The 20,547-nt window shown below is 37.5% G+C and overlaps 1 protein-coding gene across 1 annotated transcript in view; it reads left to right on the plus strand.

Moving 5' to 3' along the window:
- Positions 1 to 20,547, plus strand: part of PPFIBP2 (PPFIA binding protein 2) — a 74,053-nt gene that overhangs the window by 19,113 nt on the left and 34,393 nt on the right. The window contains exons 3-4 of the mRNA XM_054171977.1: positions 11,325 to 11,414; positions 15,527 to 15,640. Of these exons, the coding sequence (XP_054027952.1) occupies positions 11,325 to 11,414; positions 15,527 to 15,640 (204 nt within the window). The remainder of the gene's footprint in view (positions 1 to 11,324; positions 11,415 to 15,526; positions 15,641 to 20,547) is intronic.

Raw genomic sequence — 20,547 nt, forward strand, 5'->3', positions numbered from 1 at the left:
CTTCAGTATGTCAGCCATGACAGAGGCCATCATACACAGAGGAGTGCATCTTAATTTTCTTAAGTTTGTTGTGGTTTTAGGGGGGTGGGGGTGTTTTGTTTGGTGGTGGTGTTTGATGTTTTTTTTTTTAATGGACCATTGACAAAAATAAGGCTTTTGCCAGATGGTGTGGGCTAGTCAGGAAATAACTGCTTTTATCAACTTCTCAGATAGCATACATACTTCTATAACCAGTATAGTGTAAGTGCATTCTGTGTAGAGCAACCCCAGTCCTGTTCAGATCTCTCTTATAGCATGGTTTACTTTTGGAAGATGACAGTTCTTTTCTCTTGTCATATTTACTAGTCATTTTAGTTATTCTGTGCCTTGAGAAGTCTTATAGCACTAACTTTCTAAAAAAATGGAATGTATTTCTTGTTGCACAACTTCATGCATTTGTTACCTGTTGTTACTTAAAGCTGGAAGTCTAGCTTTACATCCCTCCCCTTTAACACTGTATTATGGAAGACTCTAAAAAGAGGACTGTCAGGTCAAATGGATCAAGAATGGTTGAAATAATGAAAGTTAACATCCCTTGCAGAAACTCATTCACATACTGGTGACTTCCACAGTTTGGAATGTGATCCTTATAAGAATTGCATTTCAGGACATGCAGATTAAGACTTTAGAGTTCTTTGTATATATCATTAGTATGAGGGGTAACTTGGACCCTGGCTCACCCAAACTGCTGGTTTACTTCACCTTAAATGTAGAAGTGAGTTTGGCTGTAGAAACTGAAGGAAGTGGGAAGATAAGTAAATTTGAAATCATCACAAAAATTCCGTGGAGAAACAGCTGCCATTTGGTCTCAATAGACATTGTCCAAGCAGTTGTCCTTGTGTGTGTAACAGTCAGTTGCCCAGTTTAAGGCCCATTTTTAACTAGTGGGTGATACAATATTGGACACTGGAGTCTATTGGGAAAAATTAGAACTTAATCATAACTACTCTGTGGAGGCACTAGAGGACACCGCAGTAACAGGCAACACTTGTAAACTTCCCTTCTTGCCAGAGCTTTGCATATGCATTTGTGTTGATGTTGCAAGCCTGAAAAGTTGCCATGCTGTGAGACTTCAGCTTCAGCAGGAACAGACAAAAATCTTAGAGGGGTATCATCATCTTCTGTTAAGACAGAAAATTGCCTCTTCGGCAATAGCGGTATTTATGGGATAATTAACTTATCCACAGGATCGTCCTTGGATTCGTCCTTTCTTATAATGTCTTTTGAGGGGACAGGCAAGTAATTGAAAGAGCAGAACTTATTTTTAGGCTTAGTCTGAGCCTGAAATAAACTGAGGAGGCTGAGTAGTGTTACGATAAACAGGGAGTGAAACGGAGACAGGAAATAGGGGGTCTTTGGTAATGAATTCCAGTCACTCTTGAAACAGAAACCCAGAGAAAGCATTACTTGAAAATAGTTTCTTAGTGTCAGCCTAAAAATTTTTAGCTTGTTATTCAACACTAAAAGGGAACAGTTTCTGCAGATTTATACTATTCTTGAAAGATCCTTTTTCAAAGATCATTTAGCAAGTTTTATTTTTGGTGTTTTTAGAGTTGAATTGTTCTGGTGTTAACTGATCTGCTGTTTAAAAAAACCAGATGTTTGGGGGAGAGTCTGAAGTTTATACAGTTGTGTGTAATATATACATCTGTGAGAAACATTTGGGATAAGATTGTGGGGCAGAAGATTTATCTTAAAATACGAACATGCATGCAAGATTTTAGAAGTTGAGGAGTGAAAGGAAAAGAAGTCAGAACTATATCCTGTAGAACTAAGCTGTGCGCTTGCTTCCAAAAATCTCTTTTAACCCTGGGAATGTGACTGCTGAGATGGGCCCAAAGCATGGATGGTGAGATTGATATTTACAAGCACTTCACGTGGCTAAAGAGGGTAAGTGATTTACTGGGGTTTGTTCTTTCTTTGTAAATGCACTTTAACAAAGCTTAGTCAGAATTCTCAGCTTTGTGAAAAGAAATATTGAGTGCCACGGCTTTAAAATACTTTAAGTTTCTTCCTGAGAAATGAATTAATAACTTTTCACATAGGAGGAGGTGGCTTGGGGAAGGGGGAGAGAATCAGCTGTCTTTGTCTTTAAACTCTATGATCAAACTTCAAACAAAGATTCTAGCAAGTGCTTGAAAGTAAATCCTGCTTCAAAATGAAAAATTATTTGCCCTTGTTCTTTGCTTAATTCTTCCTTGAGTAACTGTATGAGACCTTTCAGGATGCCTTTGTTTTGGATAGGAATAGCAGTATGTTTTTTCCTGTGCACGTACTCTGATAAATATGTGTTTTAAAAAGACAGTGTTATTAAAACCCTGATTTTTGTGATGAACTGTCTGAACGTGAATTAACTGCATGAGATTGTTTTCTCTCTTCCTGCAAAAGAAAGAAAAGTAAGTTTGTGCGGCTGTCTCGTCACCCTGGGAAAAACTACTTCGTATTTGTCAGCTTTCAGGTTCTTAAAGGTCCAAGTATTTATTTTTCAGTGTTTGAAAAATCCATGTATGGGGTGTGAACAGATCCTTCACAGTAAAATGGGGAGGGTGGTGTGGGTGTGTATGTTAATTAAAATACTAATTTGTGTGTCATGTAAGCAGGTCATACTCTTGTTACACTTCTAAAATCTATTTGAACCTGTGTGTACTTTTCTTGCAAAGTCTGTGCATGCCATTTATGTTAGTGCTTCTGTATGGCATTGGATTAAAAATATACATGTATACATATGCACATGCATACTATCTTTTTTTATTAGCTGTATAAACATAAAATGTAGGTAAATATGTGAATTGTGATTAGGAACTTAGAGTAATTTCTTGAATGAAAAATATTCATGATCTAATGCCAGTATTTAATAAAGGCTTGAGAATCTTGAAGTTAGTTTACAAAATATTTACATCAGATTCTGGAAACTTTTAACAGTTCTGGAGTGTGGGAGTGAGTGGGATAGTGAAGGAGCGGAGATAACAGGAAGTAGCAGTTGGTAACATTATACTATTAGTTTAACCTGTGCTCTGTGCATTTAAAGCTGAATAACTCTTTAGTGGCTTTTGCAATTGCATATTAATTTATTTAAATGAAGTTAGGAATATGGTATGTCTGGCACCTCTGCTTCCTGGCTTAAATTTCATTTCTGAAAAGATAGGCTTGTTAGCAAAAGGCTGTAGCATGGCATTCAGGATACACTGAGGACAATAACATGGTGAGAAAGGGCTCACAAAATAGCTACAGTGGAGAAAGTCTCTGAAACACCCAAATGCTCACAGATTTGGAGGGGTTAACACAGGGTGTCCTTAGGGTGATTTTCAAGTACCGCGTTCAGAAGGGTTACTGTGTTTAAATGTAGTACAGGTTTTTACAGAAATTAATAATGCTTTTACTGTTGCTACATGTAATTCCTTTTTACTGCTCTGACGTGTAATTCCTTACAAGCTCTTTAAGGGGCTGAGCGTGTGTGGGGGAAGGGAATTGAAAATGATCTTGCATTGTTCCCAGGGGAATTTAAGCAGTCTGCTCCCAAATTCCTTTGACGAGTGATTTTTAAAAAGAAGTTGAAACAATCTAAGTTGCTTATTTAATTCTCATGTTCAAGAACCCTAATGTCACATGTCTAGCACTGATTGCGTTAGCATACAAAGATTTCAGGCCCTGCAATCATAAACTGTTGCTCTTTGGCTGATAATGAAAGTATGAGTACCCTTCAGAGTAACAAATGGCACTTCACAGAAAGTAACTGCAACAGACTTCCACAAGCCCTTGGTGGAGTATGCCAGAGCTGGCTCAAATTTCACCATTAGCAGAAATCACTTCAGAGAACAGGATCAGTTTTGATGTTGCAGTGGTTGGCTAAGCTAGACTTGAATTAGTATCTGTGGTTTGGACGGTTTAGGACAGCAAACAAACACAAAAATCACAAGGTACAGGCAGGGACAATGACATATGCAACTGCTATCCTCAGATGTTTAGAAGAGAGGATTTGGGTTTATGCAGTGGTCTTATAACTTAACATGCATCGTGCAACAGCAGGAAGCACAAAGCAATATTTAGATCAAATTGAAATGGTCATTCTTGGCACAGCATTTTAACAGGTCATTTTAACGTGAAGAAAGTCCAGAAAGAAGTGTATTTGTTTGTGAGCTTGGACAGGGTTAGAGCAACATAGTGGGCAGCAAAATGTAAGAGTGGATGTACAGAGCCAAAAGCCAACTCAGCTGCATATGAGGCACAGCTAATGTGTTTTTCTTTGTTTACTTAAGTCTTTCTTACTCCGTTTCATTTTTTCCCCCTGACTCTTCCCAGTAATGAAAGTTATTAGTCTGCAGTAGTATTTCTCACAAGAGAAAGAATTTTCTCTGATAATATCAGACAAAATTCTGCAAATGATACAGCTATACTGTGCTATACCTTACAACTGTACTTGAATGACACTTTCAGAACTGGGTTAGCTTATTCTGGCTGAGAAGCTGAATATCTGACAGAGACACATAGTACCACCCTGTTTGCAACAATGCAAATATTCTAGGATACCTCATCAGTAAGCCACGAAGCCTGCCTAAGAAGGATAAAAGAAGAAGGACAAAGAAAAAGGAGGACTGCAATGTGTTGGGACCTGGCCCATGCCTATCAGGCTCTTCTCATTACTGTTCAGAGTGCTCAGGGGCAAGAAAAGGTCTCTGGACCTACAGGCAGGGCAACTGCACAGGAGAATCAGCCTGTGCCACTATCAGCTGCCCCTGTCAGCAGTCTGTTTCTAGGAGGTTATGAAAGATTCTCAAGAAGTGCACTCTGAACATTACAGCAAAGGCAGCAGCATAGTTCTCATAAAGTAGTTCATGGGCACTTTGTGGGAAAGTGTCTTGCTGATAAGTGATGTTTGGTTCTTTGACAGTGCCTAAGCATAAATCTGTCACTCTTAAAAGTTTCTGTTGCAAGCTGTGGAACTCAAGACACTCCCACTGTCTGAAGCTGGAAGTGTCTCATCTTTAGCAAACTTTCTTTGGTTCTTCCAAGGGATCTAGGTTAGAGGGATGACATACAATTTCAACTGTTGTCTTGTTGCTTTGTTATCTTTCCATCTGGAAACTTTCCTTAAATGGAACACACCATTCCAAATAAAAATGCCATACTACCCATTATGGTACATAGGCATGAAGGTATAGCCACAAGTTATTAACAAGTGTCACAAACATAATTGCTAATATTTACAATAAACAGTATTATGGACTCTCTAAGGGACACTGTAAATAGCTGAGTTTTTTGAACTGCAGTGGATGGAATGCAGCAAAATGGAAGGTCTCTTGTCTTATTTTGAGAGAGAGATGCTTTCATTTCTCTCTCAGGTGTTTGATGACTCTTATGGCTTGCCTTAGACTAACCTTTTGGTGTACATGCAGCACAGTATAATGGCTGATCTGAAAAAGGTATAGATTATTCTTAGACTTTCCTTTCTTCCAGATGCTGTTCATAACCTTTACTAGCACGAGGTGGTACAGTCAAACCCATGGTATAGGCATCAAACTTATGATGCTGAGGGTAAATCTTCTGACTTCTGTAAGGATATCTTCCTTTAAGTAATGGAGGAGGAAATAGGAATTACTGTTAGGAAAGATTTCCAGATAACAAAATTTTCACCAAATATTTATACTTTGTTTTAAGGACTACAAAAATACAGATAGTTTTGTCTTTACTTAGTTTCAGACTATATGCTGTTAGCTTTCACAAGTGACTGCCACTTTCACTGAAGCAGCAAGGAGCAACAGCCAATAGAAAATCCTGTGGTTGATTTATTAATTGCCTTCTGATGAAAGGCAAGCATTGCAGATCCAGAAATCACATTCCAGCCTTCTCCTCCTCAAGTACCCTGAGTGAATGTGTGTGTTTTCAGATAGGTGTGTATCTGAGATAGCACTAATGTGCCAAGAGATTATATTTGTATTCCGTCCATAGTCAGATGCTAAAATAAAATTGTTTGCTCTGTAGGCTACTCATCACTGCACAATAGCAACTACTGCAATTCATAACATCAGTTCTGCTGACCCAAAAGAGCAATGAAAGAGATGAAAATTCCACACTCTTCTAAATACTATCAACTCCAAAATAGGCTGGAAAAAGCCTGTAGTGTATGTTTTCTTGTATTGAAATATAATACTACAATTTGTGTTCCTGGTAGTTTGTGGGGAAAGTGACTGGTTGAGCTGTGCTGCCTATACTTGTTCTCAGCCTCTGAACTTCAACAAAAGGCAATAGATGAAGCATGTCCCTAGTCTTCCCTATTAATGTTGTATTATAGTTGCCACAGACATCTTACTTAATTATCAGTGGAACTGAAGGTGATTCATGTGACAATAAAAAGACGTTTATAATATAATTTGTCTTCTGAAAGAGGTGAGTGACTTGTTAAAAAGCCTTGTAAGTCACCACTCTCACTGACTGCCAGGTTTCTTTTCCCAGCTTCTCACTCCTCCACCAATATGAGGTCCATGGTATTAGAGACAAATTCCTGTGCTGATCAACTTCAGAAGTTGACATTTTTTAAAATCAGTTGTGTTGCATGGTCTTTGAGCTGAAACTGAAACAGCACATATGAGGAGAGCATAAACTGGCCTATATTCTGTTTTATTATCTTGTATGTGTACTGCTTTTAAGGGGCTTTCTTTTACAGCCGATGAAGGTTGAGCTAGAGGTTCTGCTACTGAGATTCTGATCAGAATGCTGTGCAGTGGTTTTTGTTCTGTTCTGACAATCTGCATTCTGAATTGTTTCCTTGTAAAATAGCATGCAAGAAAATGTGACATTCCACGCTTACAGGTCTCTGAGAAGGCTGTTGATAGTTAAGGTAGCTACCTGGGTTGATCAAACATTTCTTCCTTTTCTTGACAGACCCTTTTATAGTTCTGCTAATTATTCCCATTTTCAGTTAAAGCTTTTGAATCATATTACTATGATTTTTGTACAATTTTTAAGGTGGGTTTTTTTCATATATGCTGGAGGAATATTTAATCCTTTTTCTTGGAAAAAAGATTCTAATGCCTGGATTGTGTAAAGCGATACTTAAACTTTCCAGCAGCTACTAGAAGTATATCCAGATTAAAATAAAGAGCATATTCTAGAGAGAGATTTGGAAACTAAAGATGAAGAAGCTGCTGAAATATCTAATGGAATGGAAAAATACTAAAATACTGCCTTTTTTTTTTCCTTCCCTCCCTTAGAAACAGGAAAAATAATAGACTTGGAATTGTTTCAGGAAATTATGTTAATATGTCATGCAATCTGATGGGCATTAAACTATATTGAATATGTCTGTGGAGGCTATAGTACAGGTACTTCAGAAAACTGCTTTGCTGCTCCTTTAGGCAAAGCATTTGTGGTATACAGTTGACTTTTCTTCTGCAGTGACACTACCATCAAGATAGTTTCAGCTACTTTGTGTATCTTTCTGGTTTGCCATCATGTGTTACTACACACTTTTTAATATTTCATGCAATTTTTTCCCTTCTGTTGTTACAATTAACATATTTATCTTATAATTTGTGGGGATCAGGTAATGAATTTTTTGATCTTGAAGGCTACTCTTCTGAAATAACATCTTTGTGAAAAATCTTGGCGATTCAGCCTTTTATCTGTGTGGTTGCACAAGTCCAGTGTTGTGAGCTCTTAAACCCAGTTGTCTTTAGTCATGACTTCAGTGCTACAGGTACTATAATCAGTTGCCACTGATACATGTGATATCTAGCACTACTTGCCCAGTTTCCTTTTAGTACTGACTTTCCAACTACAGAATGCACTCCAACCATCCACAGATGTCCTTGGTTCATATTACATCGTTTTATCTTGTCTTGATGCATGCCACAAAGATTTCTCAAGTCTGAAACAACTGCCTTGTGTCAATCAGCCACTTTTATTTAGCAGATCATTTTCTGTCTACTGTACTTATCTGAGCACTCTCAGTCTGACCTGTGGTTGATAGGTTTTTTTCTGTTCGCATGGGTGTGATTCACTAGGTTTTACATGAGTATTAAGTATTGGAATTCTAGCAAAGGATATTTCAGTCTCAGTGCAGCAGACATGATTGGAACCTACACATTTGGTAAATGTGAGTGTAATAAAATTACATGATTTGATGTTGAACTAATTGTTAATTAGTGATTATATGAAATGTTGAGCTCTGTTTTGTGTTTGTGATCAATTTGGTTTGCAAAGATGTATTGGCAGTAATTTAACTCATTGTGCATGTTAGGCTTGGAGGGGGGAGTGATTACACAAATGGTAACAGTTATATTTCTTAAATCTATCCTAGGAATATAGCAAATGACAGTGGGAGAAAGGGTGCAGAATCTGCTTAACTAGGTGATCTTCATCAATAGGTTTTGTTATTAAGAGAATCTTTTCCTGCCTGGCAGTGTGCTGCTGTTCCCTGAATACTTGATGTTCGAGGTGCAGTAAAGTCTCCCCTACCATTGTGTGTGAGCCAGAGACATACTGGGGAAGGCCTGTGGGCTCTCCATTGAGAAAACTCATTTAATGGTATGTAATTGAGTTTTAACTCTAATGGAATCATAGCCACCAAGGCTAAAGATTTTGAGTTCTGAAGTACAGTGAAAGATTTTGTTCTCTAAGTGGAGTAACACCCCAAGCAGAAGGGCTGGCAGTATGACTGTGGGTGCATAGCTGAGGCCAAAGGATTTTCCAGACACACATACAGTTGTTTACTTGTATTCTTTCTTTTCAGTATAGTACTTTAGGACCATACAGACCAATGACCAACTTTTAATACAAAGGGCCTAAATTAAACTGAAAATCCATGTTTTATAAACACAGTGTGGGGCTTGAGGGAAGAGATTATTTCTTAATAAGCAGAAGGCTTATAAAATTACATTGATATGTCAGGAAGGATGGACAGAGATGCTAGGACACTGACATTCTGAAAAACTAGAACTAGTCAGGGAGAAGGAGGAGGACTGGTCACCGTTCCTTTAAAGGCATTACATACAGCTCCCTACAAGTTCCAGTGTAAAACTTAAGTTGTCTGAAATTGTGTGTAAGCGATGCACTCACATGCGTTTTTAGAGCTGCTCTGTGAGGTTTTGAATCTTAATTGTACCCACTATAAACTGGTCAAAAGCTAGTAAGAAAAATATATTCCAATTAAAGCTAATCTATTCCTCTTTGGACAATGAATGTTGGTTAGAGACTGTGGAGTGAGGTTCTGTACATTCTGTTCTTCAGTGTTCTTGTTAACCTCTAAAACAGGGAGAAAAGACTGAGCTTAGTGAATTTACATGTGGTTCTAGGTAGGGAGCTTGCAGCCATGGTAAAGGACACGATTAAAACATAGGAGCCTGATGCATAGGAAACAGAATAAATAATAGCATGCAATTGAGTATAGACTACTGCAAGGTTATACATTTAAGCAGAAACAATAACTAAACACAGGATGAAGAACAGAGCACCAGCTAAATAAGAACATTAAAAAGGGATCTGGAAGTTATGGGCCCTGAGCTGAAAATATATCAGTGTTACTGTATGGCTTATATGAAAAGAAATGTGGCCCAAGGGTCTGTTAAAAGTTTTTTTCCACTCTAGCCATTTTCAGCTGGAGTCCTTTGTCTCCTCTGAGGCACTTCATTTCAAAAGACATCAAGGAACAATTTGTGAAGAGGAGCCAAAAGAAAGCAACAAAAGGGATCTTGAAAAATTAACCTGTGAGGAACAGACAGAAAAACTTCTGTTTGTTTAATCCAAAGAGTCACTTTTTAATTAGAGATCTACAGATAGTCTTCAAATATGTAAATATTTTCTGAAGCAAAGGGAAGGACCTTTTTATTAGCCATGGTGGTGTGATAGGAACCAGTAGTTTGAAGCTGAAGAGATGATGATTCAGGTTAGACATTAAGAAAAATGTGCTAATGATGGGTAGCTAAGAAGTAGATTGTCTGGGGAGGCTTGTGTAATCCATTTCTGGAGGTCTTTAGGAGGCAAGACAAGAATATGGCAAATAATTAAAGGTATCTAAAGGTTCAGATACCTTTCATTCCTGCTTGTTCGTGTCTTTGTGATTGGATTCCATTCCAAATTATCAGAGACGAGTGCTCAGTTTGTCTCAGCTCATAAAGGTGCCATACTTGTATCTAGTTCAGTACTTTATGGCTTGAAAAGTGTCTTTTGGATAAATATTTTTATTTCTTGATTGTGTTAATTGGCACCATGTTTGTTTTCAACATCTCTTACATTTGGGCCTATGGACCTCACTGGAAATGAAGAAGCCATGAATATATTTAATATTTTTAAAAATCCTATTCACAAATGTTCAGTTGAAAAAGACAGTTGGGGAAGAGAATTATGATTGGTGTAACTATAAATGTGCAATCAGCTGCAGATTAGTGTAGCTGAATGGAACTCAGTGAAGGTGGGAAATTGTGTTAGCTAAAAAGCCAGCCAGCGGGTTTTATTCCCTGGCAGAAATGCATTGCCTGCAACTGAGCTGGGAAATGAACCACTAAGGGCTTATGTTACTTTTGATGCTTTAAGCAAGCAGCTCCATTCCCACAGTTGCACAATGTTTTAGTATGCAGGATGAAGCCATGGGACTCTTCTAAACTTTTTAGAATAAATCTGTAGTTGTGTTTTTGTTTGCTTTTGGTGGTTTGGTTTTTTGTTTGTTTGTTGTGGTGTGTTTTGTTTTTTTTTTTTAATTATGGCATTTCTCTCTGGAGTATTAAAATGCATAGGAAATAAGACATAGTGGTTAGGCACAGGCTGTGTTTTAGAAGGTCTTGCTCCATGGAGCCATTTAGAAATTTGTAAGTGACTACATAGCTGTAATTTGAAATTTTAAGTGATTTTTAAATGCCTAACAAAAAACCCCCATACTTTTCTTTCAGTAATTTTCAGGAATAATATAATATATATGGCAATTTTGGCCATTTAAACCTAAGCACCAAGATTCCTTGACTTTTGCAAAAGACTGTTGAACCTAGGTGTTTCCAACTGAACTATTTTTATCTTGATAAGATGGTATTTCACAATGGGAAAAAAAAAATCAACTCTATTCCTATAACATTCCTGAATACTGGAAATGACAAAATATTCAAAATCCATTTAAAAAACAAAAAAGTACATTGAAAAAAATCTAGTGTATATGGAATAACCAATTTTGGTGTATAGAAACATTTTGTATGTTTTTTGGCATTATAATAACCACTCTGTTTTATATATATATACACACTCTTGCTTGAAATTTTAATATTAAGTATAAAAATTCTCATAGCACTTTTTCCCCCCCCCAGTCACAGGTGAATCATCACACATCTAATAATGAAACTTATCAAGAAAGATTGGCACGATTAGAAGGTGATAAAGAGTCACTCATTCTGCAGGTACGTCTTAAAGAGAACTTTCTCTATGTAGTTAATGGTAAATAAAAGCTAAATTGACAGTTTTTGCTGTTAAATGTTACCAGGTCTCTAAATGTGACCAAAAATCAATCTGATTGATGTCATGGTGGTGTAGCTTGGTAAAAGAATGGGGAGAGAAGAATGTCAAAGAAAGTTATGGAGTTCTAAAAGAGTGCTGTAGTTGTGGTTCTCGTACTAGGTTTGCTAGGTTGCAGCAGGTGTTTTTCTAGGTTCTGTGTGCCACCATTTTTAATGAACTGGAAGACTAGCAGGTAGATAGAACTGGTAATTTTCCTGCTTTTATACTGTACTGTAGTTGCTTTGTATCAGCAATGAGCTTAAGGGGGAAGGAAAGAGATAAAAAGAAAATTCAGTAGTAAAATGCACACCTGAGCTCTTCTAGATTTTCCATTTCTCGCTTTGCCAAGGCTTTTTCTAACAGATCCTTGGACCCAGGCAAGTTTTTCTCCTGCAGAAAACACATGTTGTACAACTTAAAATACAAACCAAATTATTTTTTCTGGATCTTTTCATTGCTAAACTTGCCTTTTCGTATCCTTTCTCTGTATGCTTACATGAGCATATTATAAGCACATATATTTATATCTATCAAACCCGAACCATACCGGGTATGTGTTCTACCTACTTTCAGTTACATGTTTTATCTTGCATGTTCTGTTCACACTTGTGTTTACTGAGCAGAATTCTCACTGCTGTTGTTAAACAAACAGTGAATGGTTTGAGAAACATAAGCTCAGGCTTGATTAAATTTTTTCATTTTATTACCAAATTCAGGAGAGGGGAGGGAAAAAAAAAGAAAACCCTGAATGAAAATTGAACTTTGGTTGGAATTTCAAGTGTTTCAAGTCCTTTTTTTTTTTTTTTTTTTTTTTTTTTCCCCCCCTGAGAGGGAATCAAGTCAAAGAAGACAACATCAGAACTGCTATTAATTGGGACACAATTTATTACTCAAATAACTATAACATCTTGATTCTTTTAATGATAGCAAACAACATTTCACACAGTACATTCACTACTCTCACAGTTTAGTCACACGCATGAGCAACTCATAAGTGGGGTAACCATCCAAAGACAAACCAGCTGTTTCCTCAGAAGCATAGGGTTGTACTCATGCACCTGTGGCTTTGTTCCTGAAGGTCTCCTTTATTTCATCAGTCATACAGTCCTGAAATCTTTGTCTGCTTATAGCAGCCATTGTCATCTTGGATGTGGTTCATGCTGTGCAGCCTATTGTTGGTCATGTGTGCTGGAGGGCTTGTACAGATTTGGCAGAATCTTGGTGTTGAAAGTGTATCCACTTTTGTGGACTTAACAGAACTGCTCATCTCATGTGCTTGTAAATTCATATCCAGGCTGCTGCTCAGTACTTACTTCTCCTGTCTTCATCCTGCTGATTTTTAGTAATTATTTCTTCATCCACACAAATAGGTGCCTATAGAATGCAACCAGCCAAACTTGGAATTACATGGTTTGGAGACCTACCTACAGTTTTTCTTTCTTTTCTTTTATTTTTTCTTTCCTTTTTTTAATAGTAAAAACAGAAGTTGTCTTTCTCTTGCTTTCTACTCCCACCAGGTCTCCATCTATTAAAGAGGCTTAGGCAATATTTATGCATCTTCCTATCCCACTGTCGAGTGTTGCAACAGAACTCCAAAAACCTCAGGCAAATAAGACAGATGAAAACTTCAGTCTGGTGGAATAACATCAACAACAACAAAATAAAGGTGGTGAGATGGAGCTGAGGTTAGAACCTGGTTTACACTGGTTCTGCATATTCCATCTAGGCAGATGAATATGAAGAACACAGGCAAGTCCCATGCTGAGGTTACACTTGCCTGAGGGAGTCTGCTGGTACAAACCTGACTCCTGGGTGTGACCATTGGTAGGAAGGATGAGAAAGTGATGGGAAACAGAACACCTCTATAGCTCATGCTGAATTGTGACTATGACTGTGGCCTGTAGCTGTAATTTGCAGGAAATGTGAGGCTCGGAGTACTCCAATCTTGAGTCGGACTTTCTGCAGAAGCAGCAATACAAGGCACCTTGTAGTGGGCACAGGTATTGCTAGCTGCCTCTGTCTACCAAGGCTGAGTCAAACAGTGCACCCTGAAACCTGATCCTTCTGTTCAGTCTGTGGTGGAGGCTGAAACTGCTGCATCGTTTGGAATACCTTGTTATAGCTAGGTGCCCATGTGGAGGGGCCTATGTAATTCTTTAGGTGGTTGGTTGGCCTTTTTTCACTTTTTTTTTTTTTTTTAAAGCATTATAAGCATTATGCCATTTGATTTTTAGGTAATTGTTCAATATACCTCAGTTTTATAGATATTTATAGAAAATACAATGTCTGTGGGCTCATTCTTGCAGCTGTCACACTACTCAGGCAAGATGGACTTGCCAGCATAGCATATGTTGGGGTTATGCAGCCTGCTGAATCCCTGAAGAGTCTGGCAGATGTGATCATGAGCAGAGGGGAAAATATTAGCTCAAAGTGGCTAATGTGCCTCTCAGCCTAGATACTGGAACATCTAACACGTACTTCCAAAGCTGCTAAGGTTTTACTAAATTCCTTTGCAAGTCACATTTAACATATTGCCCAACCCTTTATGTAGAATTATTTTTTTTTTTCCCCTCTTGCACCAGACTGGAGGAGAGGATTTAGTTTTTCTTCTTGCTTTCTGACCTCGCAGGGGCACTTTTTGTGTGCCATCACTCATTTAGTGATGCAAAACAAAGTAGGCGAGCAACACACTTGATTGGAGTGATTATTCCCCCTATCCTAGCTTGAGTGTGCATCCCTGCCATCTGCCTCCACCCATTCCTTCGTATCATCTCTCATCCTGCATTCGTCTGTGCTCTACCCTACAGCCAGCTACTTTAAAAATGGGGGGAGGAGAAAAAAAAAGTCCCCTTTTCTCTCTGTTCCTTTCCCAGGTATGCTTGTCTTTGTTTGCAGATAAAACAGATCACTCAGTCACCCTCTCTGCAGCTTCCCTGAGGTGGATTCAGTTGTTCCTTTGTTGGGTTGTTGGTTTTCGGTTTTGTGTGGGTTTTTTTTGTTTGTTGTGGTTTTTTGTTTTTAAATAGGGGTTATAGGGTTGGATGTGAGAGCCTAAATAAGTTTTTGTTAAAACATTTGATTCAAACAAGTTTAAACAGTTTAAAATTTTTGTTTGATATAACACTTTTGTAGTATAATCAAGTGAAAATGAATATGCAGATCGATGTGCTGCTTAAGATAGGGATTAACCCTGGGGTTTTTTCCACATCTTTCTAATGTTATCCTGAGCTTTGCAAGTTTTGAGTTCTTACTACACACTCAGTGGTCTGTACCACAATTCCAGCAACGCTCTTCCAGTATTGCTTGTTGTTTCTTTTTCTGGGATTCATTGTCTGTATCTCACTTCTTTCTGCTTTCATGTTTTGGCTTGCAAAGCCTGGGAATTTTTCTTGGAATAGAACTCTGCCGCTGCTAAAACTTGCCTTTACTCATTGCATTCTTTATAACTTCAGAACATTTTATTGATAGGTAAGCTCTTTTTTTGTTCTTGTAAGAAGTGAAGTAATTGGTTGGGTTTCAAATGAACATTCTCATTGTTCATCCATTCTAGGAAATGGCAAGCCATGATTCAAACCCACATAAAATATTTTCAGAATCCTAGGTGCTTGGTTAGTGCTTTCTAATTTCTTTTTTTCAGGCTTTTGCATGAACTGACTCAGGTGACCATAGGTAGTCTTCTGTCTCTTCTATAAATGCTATTTCTTTTTATATGTATATGTGTGTGTGTGTATATATGTGTGTGTGTGTGTGTGTGTGTATATATATAGTAAAACAACATAGTTGAGGGGAGGGAAGGGGTGCCAGAGGGCGGGGTTGAAGGAAAGTACAGGTAAGACTGAAAAAACTGTCTATCTTGACAGAGCAGGTTGCTGCAGTGCACAAGCATATTACATCACTGAGGACTTAAAAAGAGAGCTTGCTATTAAAATGTGCATTTGGATGTTAATTGTATAAGGTAATTGAAACTTATTTACAGTCACTTCAGTAGCATTGTGCTTCTGCTCTCAAATTACAGGTGAGCGTTCTTACAGACCAGGTGGAAGCTCAAGGAGAGAAAATCCGGGACTTAGAAATCTGTCTTGAGGGGCATCAGTTGAAACTGAATGCTACAGAAGAAATGCTTCAACAGGTAAAAATCTGGATTGGAAAGCTTCTTGCATAACTTTCTCCAACAGAGAGGTAAACATACATGGTCAGCTTGCTTGCATGCATGGGTGCCTTAGGCTACAAGATAAAACAGGAAAAAGAACCAGCTTCTTTTATTGTTCTCTTGATGCTTTGCAGTTTTTTTTTTCAATAGATGTTTCTTTGTTTTCCGGGTGCAGAAATGTTTTACTGGCTGGTTGCATAATACTGAATGTGGCAGCATGTAAAATGAAACTGTTGTGTCTTATTTATCCTGTACTGACAAACTAAATTTGGACATAGTTGAGTAACTGGTTGGACGGGTTAAATGGATCTAATATATGTAAAAATTATAGAATTCAGAAGTTTTATTTAAATGGCTCCTTGTTTTGTATGGCTTTGAAGCTCATCAGGTAGTAGGTTGAAAATTACTGAATCAAGCTTGATTCTATAATCATTTTTGCCTAATTTAAGAGCTTTCCTGTTATTTTTGAAATAAAGTAAATATATAAGGACATTTTTCTTTATTTCCATCAACAGTTTCGGGCTACGCGATTTAACTTTTGTTCTTTCATCTTACATGTGAGGTATTTCATTTATCATTTGCTCTGCTCCCTTAACATTTCATGTGTTACTGCAGAGCTGGCAGATCTGTTGATGCAAAAGCACTTTCCTGGTGCAACTTTCTGTAATTATGGATAGAAGAAATGTATGAGTAATACAGTACATAGATGTCAAAAACCAATTTGAAACTAAATAGCCTTCAATATAACACCAGAAATGTGCAGGGTAGATATTGTTCTTGATGATCTTAGTTCCTCTCACCATTCAAAATGCTGTGCTTTACATGTATATTTTAGTCTTTTTATGTCTTTCTATGAACTATTCATAGCTTTAAGTTGTTGTTGTGCAAATCTATATAAATGTATTTCACCATGATCAGTATCCATGCACATATGTATGTAAATAGTACCACTTTCTATAAGGTAAACTTTTACAAACTTCTCTAAAAACAAAACTTGGTCTTACAAAATTTTTGCAGCCTGAAATATTCCCAGCTGAGAAGTTTTATTCTCATACTTAAATGAGAGGATGTTACACAGATTGTGAGTGCATTTTAGTTTTTCTGTGAAATCTGAAATTAAATTCAGTGGTTAAAATTAAATTCAGAACTAATACTAGTTACGGTATGAAAATCTGTTTTCAAACTTCAGGAAAGCATCCACAATATACTGTAGAAGCTTCATGTTTCAAAACTATAGATAGTTGTTCTATGACTTCTGCTAAAACTGTTTCTCTGACTTAAAATACTGGGAAACCCAAGTTAGATCTTCCAAAATCTCAACAGTCAGACAAATGATACATTTATGATGGCTCAGCAGAAGGCTTTACTTGTCTATAACTTATTTTGAAGGTTCTTTCCTCAGTTCATCTTGTTGAAAAGATTACCTTCTATAGGCAATGAATTGAGGTTTGGAGAAAAGACGACGAGCTGATAATGTGATGATTGGAATGTTCATGTAAGACACATGGCCAATAGGCCTTCTTGCAGTTACTTTGTCAAAAGTAGAGTGAAAACCTAGCATCAGGTGGACTGATGGATCAGTCAAGTTTGGGGGAGAGTTGGGTTCAGGTACTTTCAGCCAGCAGTTGCCAGCGTTCTGTGTAAGCGTTCATGATGATGCAAAGAGATGAAAGATACTAGTGCTGTCATTGATTTTTATTTTTTTCACTTGTTTGTTTGTTTTTTCCTTATAGATAAAACTAATAGATCTTTTAAGCCAGTTTTGGTTTTCTTTTTTTACAGTAAACTAGTTGATTTTTTTTTTAAAATTTCTTATTAGAAATAATCTAACTCATTGTACTTAAAGAAATATTTCTTGCTTTTCAGAAAGACTTTTATTATATTCCTGTGTTTCTGCTTGCTTGTTTCCAATATATTGAACTGCACTGATTTATACCTTTGTGAACTTAAGTCAGCTGCCTCTTCTAAATAGAAAAGGGAATGGTAAAGATAATTGCCCTAGCTTGACAATACATTTCACATATATTAGTAGAACTAAGCTAACTGCAATATGGATAAGCATATTTTTGGGAAACTTGAGCCTAGCATAAATCTAGTCGTTTTTAATTGTAAGAAAATTAACTCTTAATTAATTATGTGCCTAAAATGCTACAAGAAACCTAAAAAATTATACTTCTGAAAATAATTTAATGACAATATCTGGTAGTTTCACAACAGAGAGGGTATGCGGTGCTAACCTGCAAAATGGCTTTTGCTGAAGCTATGCTAGCAGAGACTTGTACACTTTGGGTGGGGTTATTGGCTAAAATCCTTCTCGCTTATGATTTATGCGCAGTTGTTTTGAACCCTGCAACAAAATGATGATTGGAACACTTCTGAAATACCAGCTAAAATAACCTTTTGGTCAATTATGTAAAATGGTTCCTCAGCATTTTGCGTGGATATCTTGTGTGGAATAGTAGCAACAGAAACTGCTGCCGCTTTGCGGAAAAGTATGGCTCTTCAGTCCAAGGCGAAGGGTGCAATATCCCTTAGTCAGATATGGACTTTCAAGAAATGAGTTCAACCAGTTTAAAGGTTACTGCTTCAAAAAGAAGGCCCGGTTCTCCTTTCATTCTTCTCCCTATTTCTCACCATGTACTTCTGGAACCTATTTTATACTGTTTCTTATGCTCATCAGACTTCTTTTCCTCAATCACTGAGAGAAATCTCATTTGGGGTTTACAAAGTTGGGTTGGATGCGATGATCTTGAAGGTCTCTTCCAACCTGGCTTATTCTATGTATGTATGTATGTATTCTATTCAAAGAAGGCATTTTTTTCTGCTGGTTTAGTGAGTTGAAACAACTCACAGAAAGGTCAAGGCATGGCACAAGGGCAATGTTGAGATGTGCATTTGACCCAGTTGTTTATGAAGCTATAGCCAAAGAAAATACGGCTCGACAGCATTCCAGAAACAAGAGAATCCTGTGTCACAGATGCAGAGATGTCCTGGTGTGCACAGTTACAGCTAATTCATGTATGTTTTCATGAGATGTGATGCTTATGGTGTCAAGCTCAACATTTTGCCTTTGTAAGGATGCTTGCACTACGACTCTAATCAAGATAATGCATTTTTCACCTTGAAGGTGTTTGCAGTTTTTTTCTTTAAAACAAAGCAGGTCTCTCAAAACCTCAGGGCAAAGTTAAGTGTGATTCTGGCTTAGGCCAAGAAACACACATCCATGGTCATCCTTCACAGGTTGATCTCATTGAATTGCTTTCAGTGGTACCTCTGTCTTGATATCAAAAGGGAATGGGTGTTGGGGAAGAAACCAACCAACCAACCAAACACCACCACCCCCACCCCCCCCCAAAAAAAAAAAAAACAACAAACAAAACTTCAAAAAAAAACAATTTCCAGAATTTTCCTATGAAACAATTTGTGCTGTAACAGTCCATTTCCAGCATATCATCTGTTTTGAAATGTAAAATTACAACTGATTTTAGAGAACAATGGCCTGTATGTATCTTGTTCTAAGTTAGTTTATGGCATTTCTAAGTTATTTTCTTCAGTCAATTTTAAGAAAGAATACTATTTTTTTAAGAGAAGAGCAGGTCTTGAACATCCATTATGTTAGCCCTGGGGGAACTAATATCAAAGAAAATGTAGGTTTTGTTCTATAAAATAGCTAAGTTGTCCCCTAACAAAAAGTATCAGCCATGCATAATGCAAACACATTGGTTCTATGGAATCTACAATGTCTGGACAATTATGTTAGCTCAGTTTGATTTGTCTTTATTTTTCTTTTTAACATAAAGGTTTCATTTCCTCAGTTTTAAAGTGCATTTGTTATGGTAATTATCATGAGTAAGAAAAGTTAGTTATTGTTTTGTTATTTCAGTGCTGCATTTGATTTATTTACCAGGTACTAGTTCCCAAAAACCAAGAGACTGAAGAATGCAGGGAGGAGCTGTATGAGAGCAGGAACTAGAATCCAGTGCAGTTTAGTGTGTACCTGTTCTGGTTTTGCAGTTGTTTTATAGCCAGGGGAGCCAGAATACTATCTTCCTTGCAGAGTAGAAATCTGGCATGTATCTGTTTGCTTCTCAGGAACTTTGCTGGCCAGCAAGGATCATTCCTTCAACTTTCAATTGCCCGAGCTATCTGATCTTAGATGAATTTCAGCAATTGTTTATAGTAGGCATCAACTTCTTGCCAGCAGCTGGCTTAGTGCTTCAGATTTTGAAGTGTGCCCTGTGCTGCTCTGATTGTGAGGCATAAGGTTTTCAGAGTGTGCTCTCATATTCTGCAGCTAATCTATACAGGTGAGAATTACACTGCTTTGATATTTTACAGTTAAGATAGGCACAAATGTTCTCATCAGGCATTTGCAAAGGCTGTTCAAATTGGCAGTTGGATGGTAAGATCTGTCCTTTCCATTGCATAATTATATAATAGGCAAATGATGAATTGGAGGGCTATAATTCACTCTCTGCTACTGACTTGCACCATTTCATGGTGATTACACATGTACATTGCTCTCAGCTGTGTTGTCGGTTAAGCAAATATCTTGTTTCTACCACAGCTGACACACAGCACTTGGAAAGTGCAGTCCTCATTAGTGGTGCTTCTTGCTGAATTTTGCTTCCCAGGTAGGTAGCGTGGTCGGTCTGTCGCTCTCAACTGTTTTGATATTAATGTTTTAATAAGGGTGAAAAGTATGAGTTTTTTTGAATTATGTATTTTGTACAGTGCACAAGTGCAAAATGGGATCTGTGGGCTTGGGTTGTTTTTTTCCTTCCATTGGACTAAAAATCATACTTTTGGTTTCTCAATCAGTGTATGGCATGATTGTTTTGTGGAGTGCTAAATATCCTGGAATTTTCTGTGCTTGCAGCTGGCAG

Source organism: Dryobates pubescens, chromosome 22, assembly GCF_014839835.1.
Source record: "Dryobates pubescens isolate bDryPub1 chromosome 22, bDryPub1.pri, whole genome shotgun sequence".
In the NCBI taxonomy this organism is placed as follows: domain Eukaryota; kingdom Metazoa; phylum Chordata; class Aves; order Piciformes; family Picidae; genus Dryobates; species Dryobates pubescens.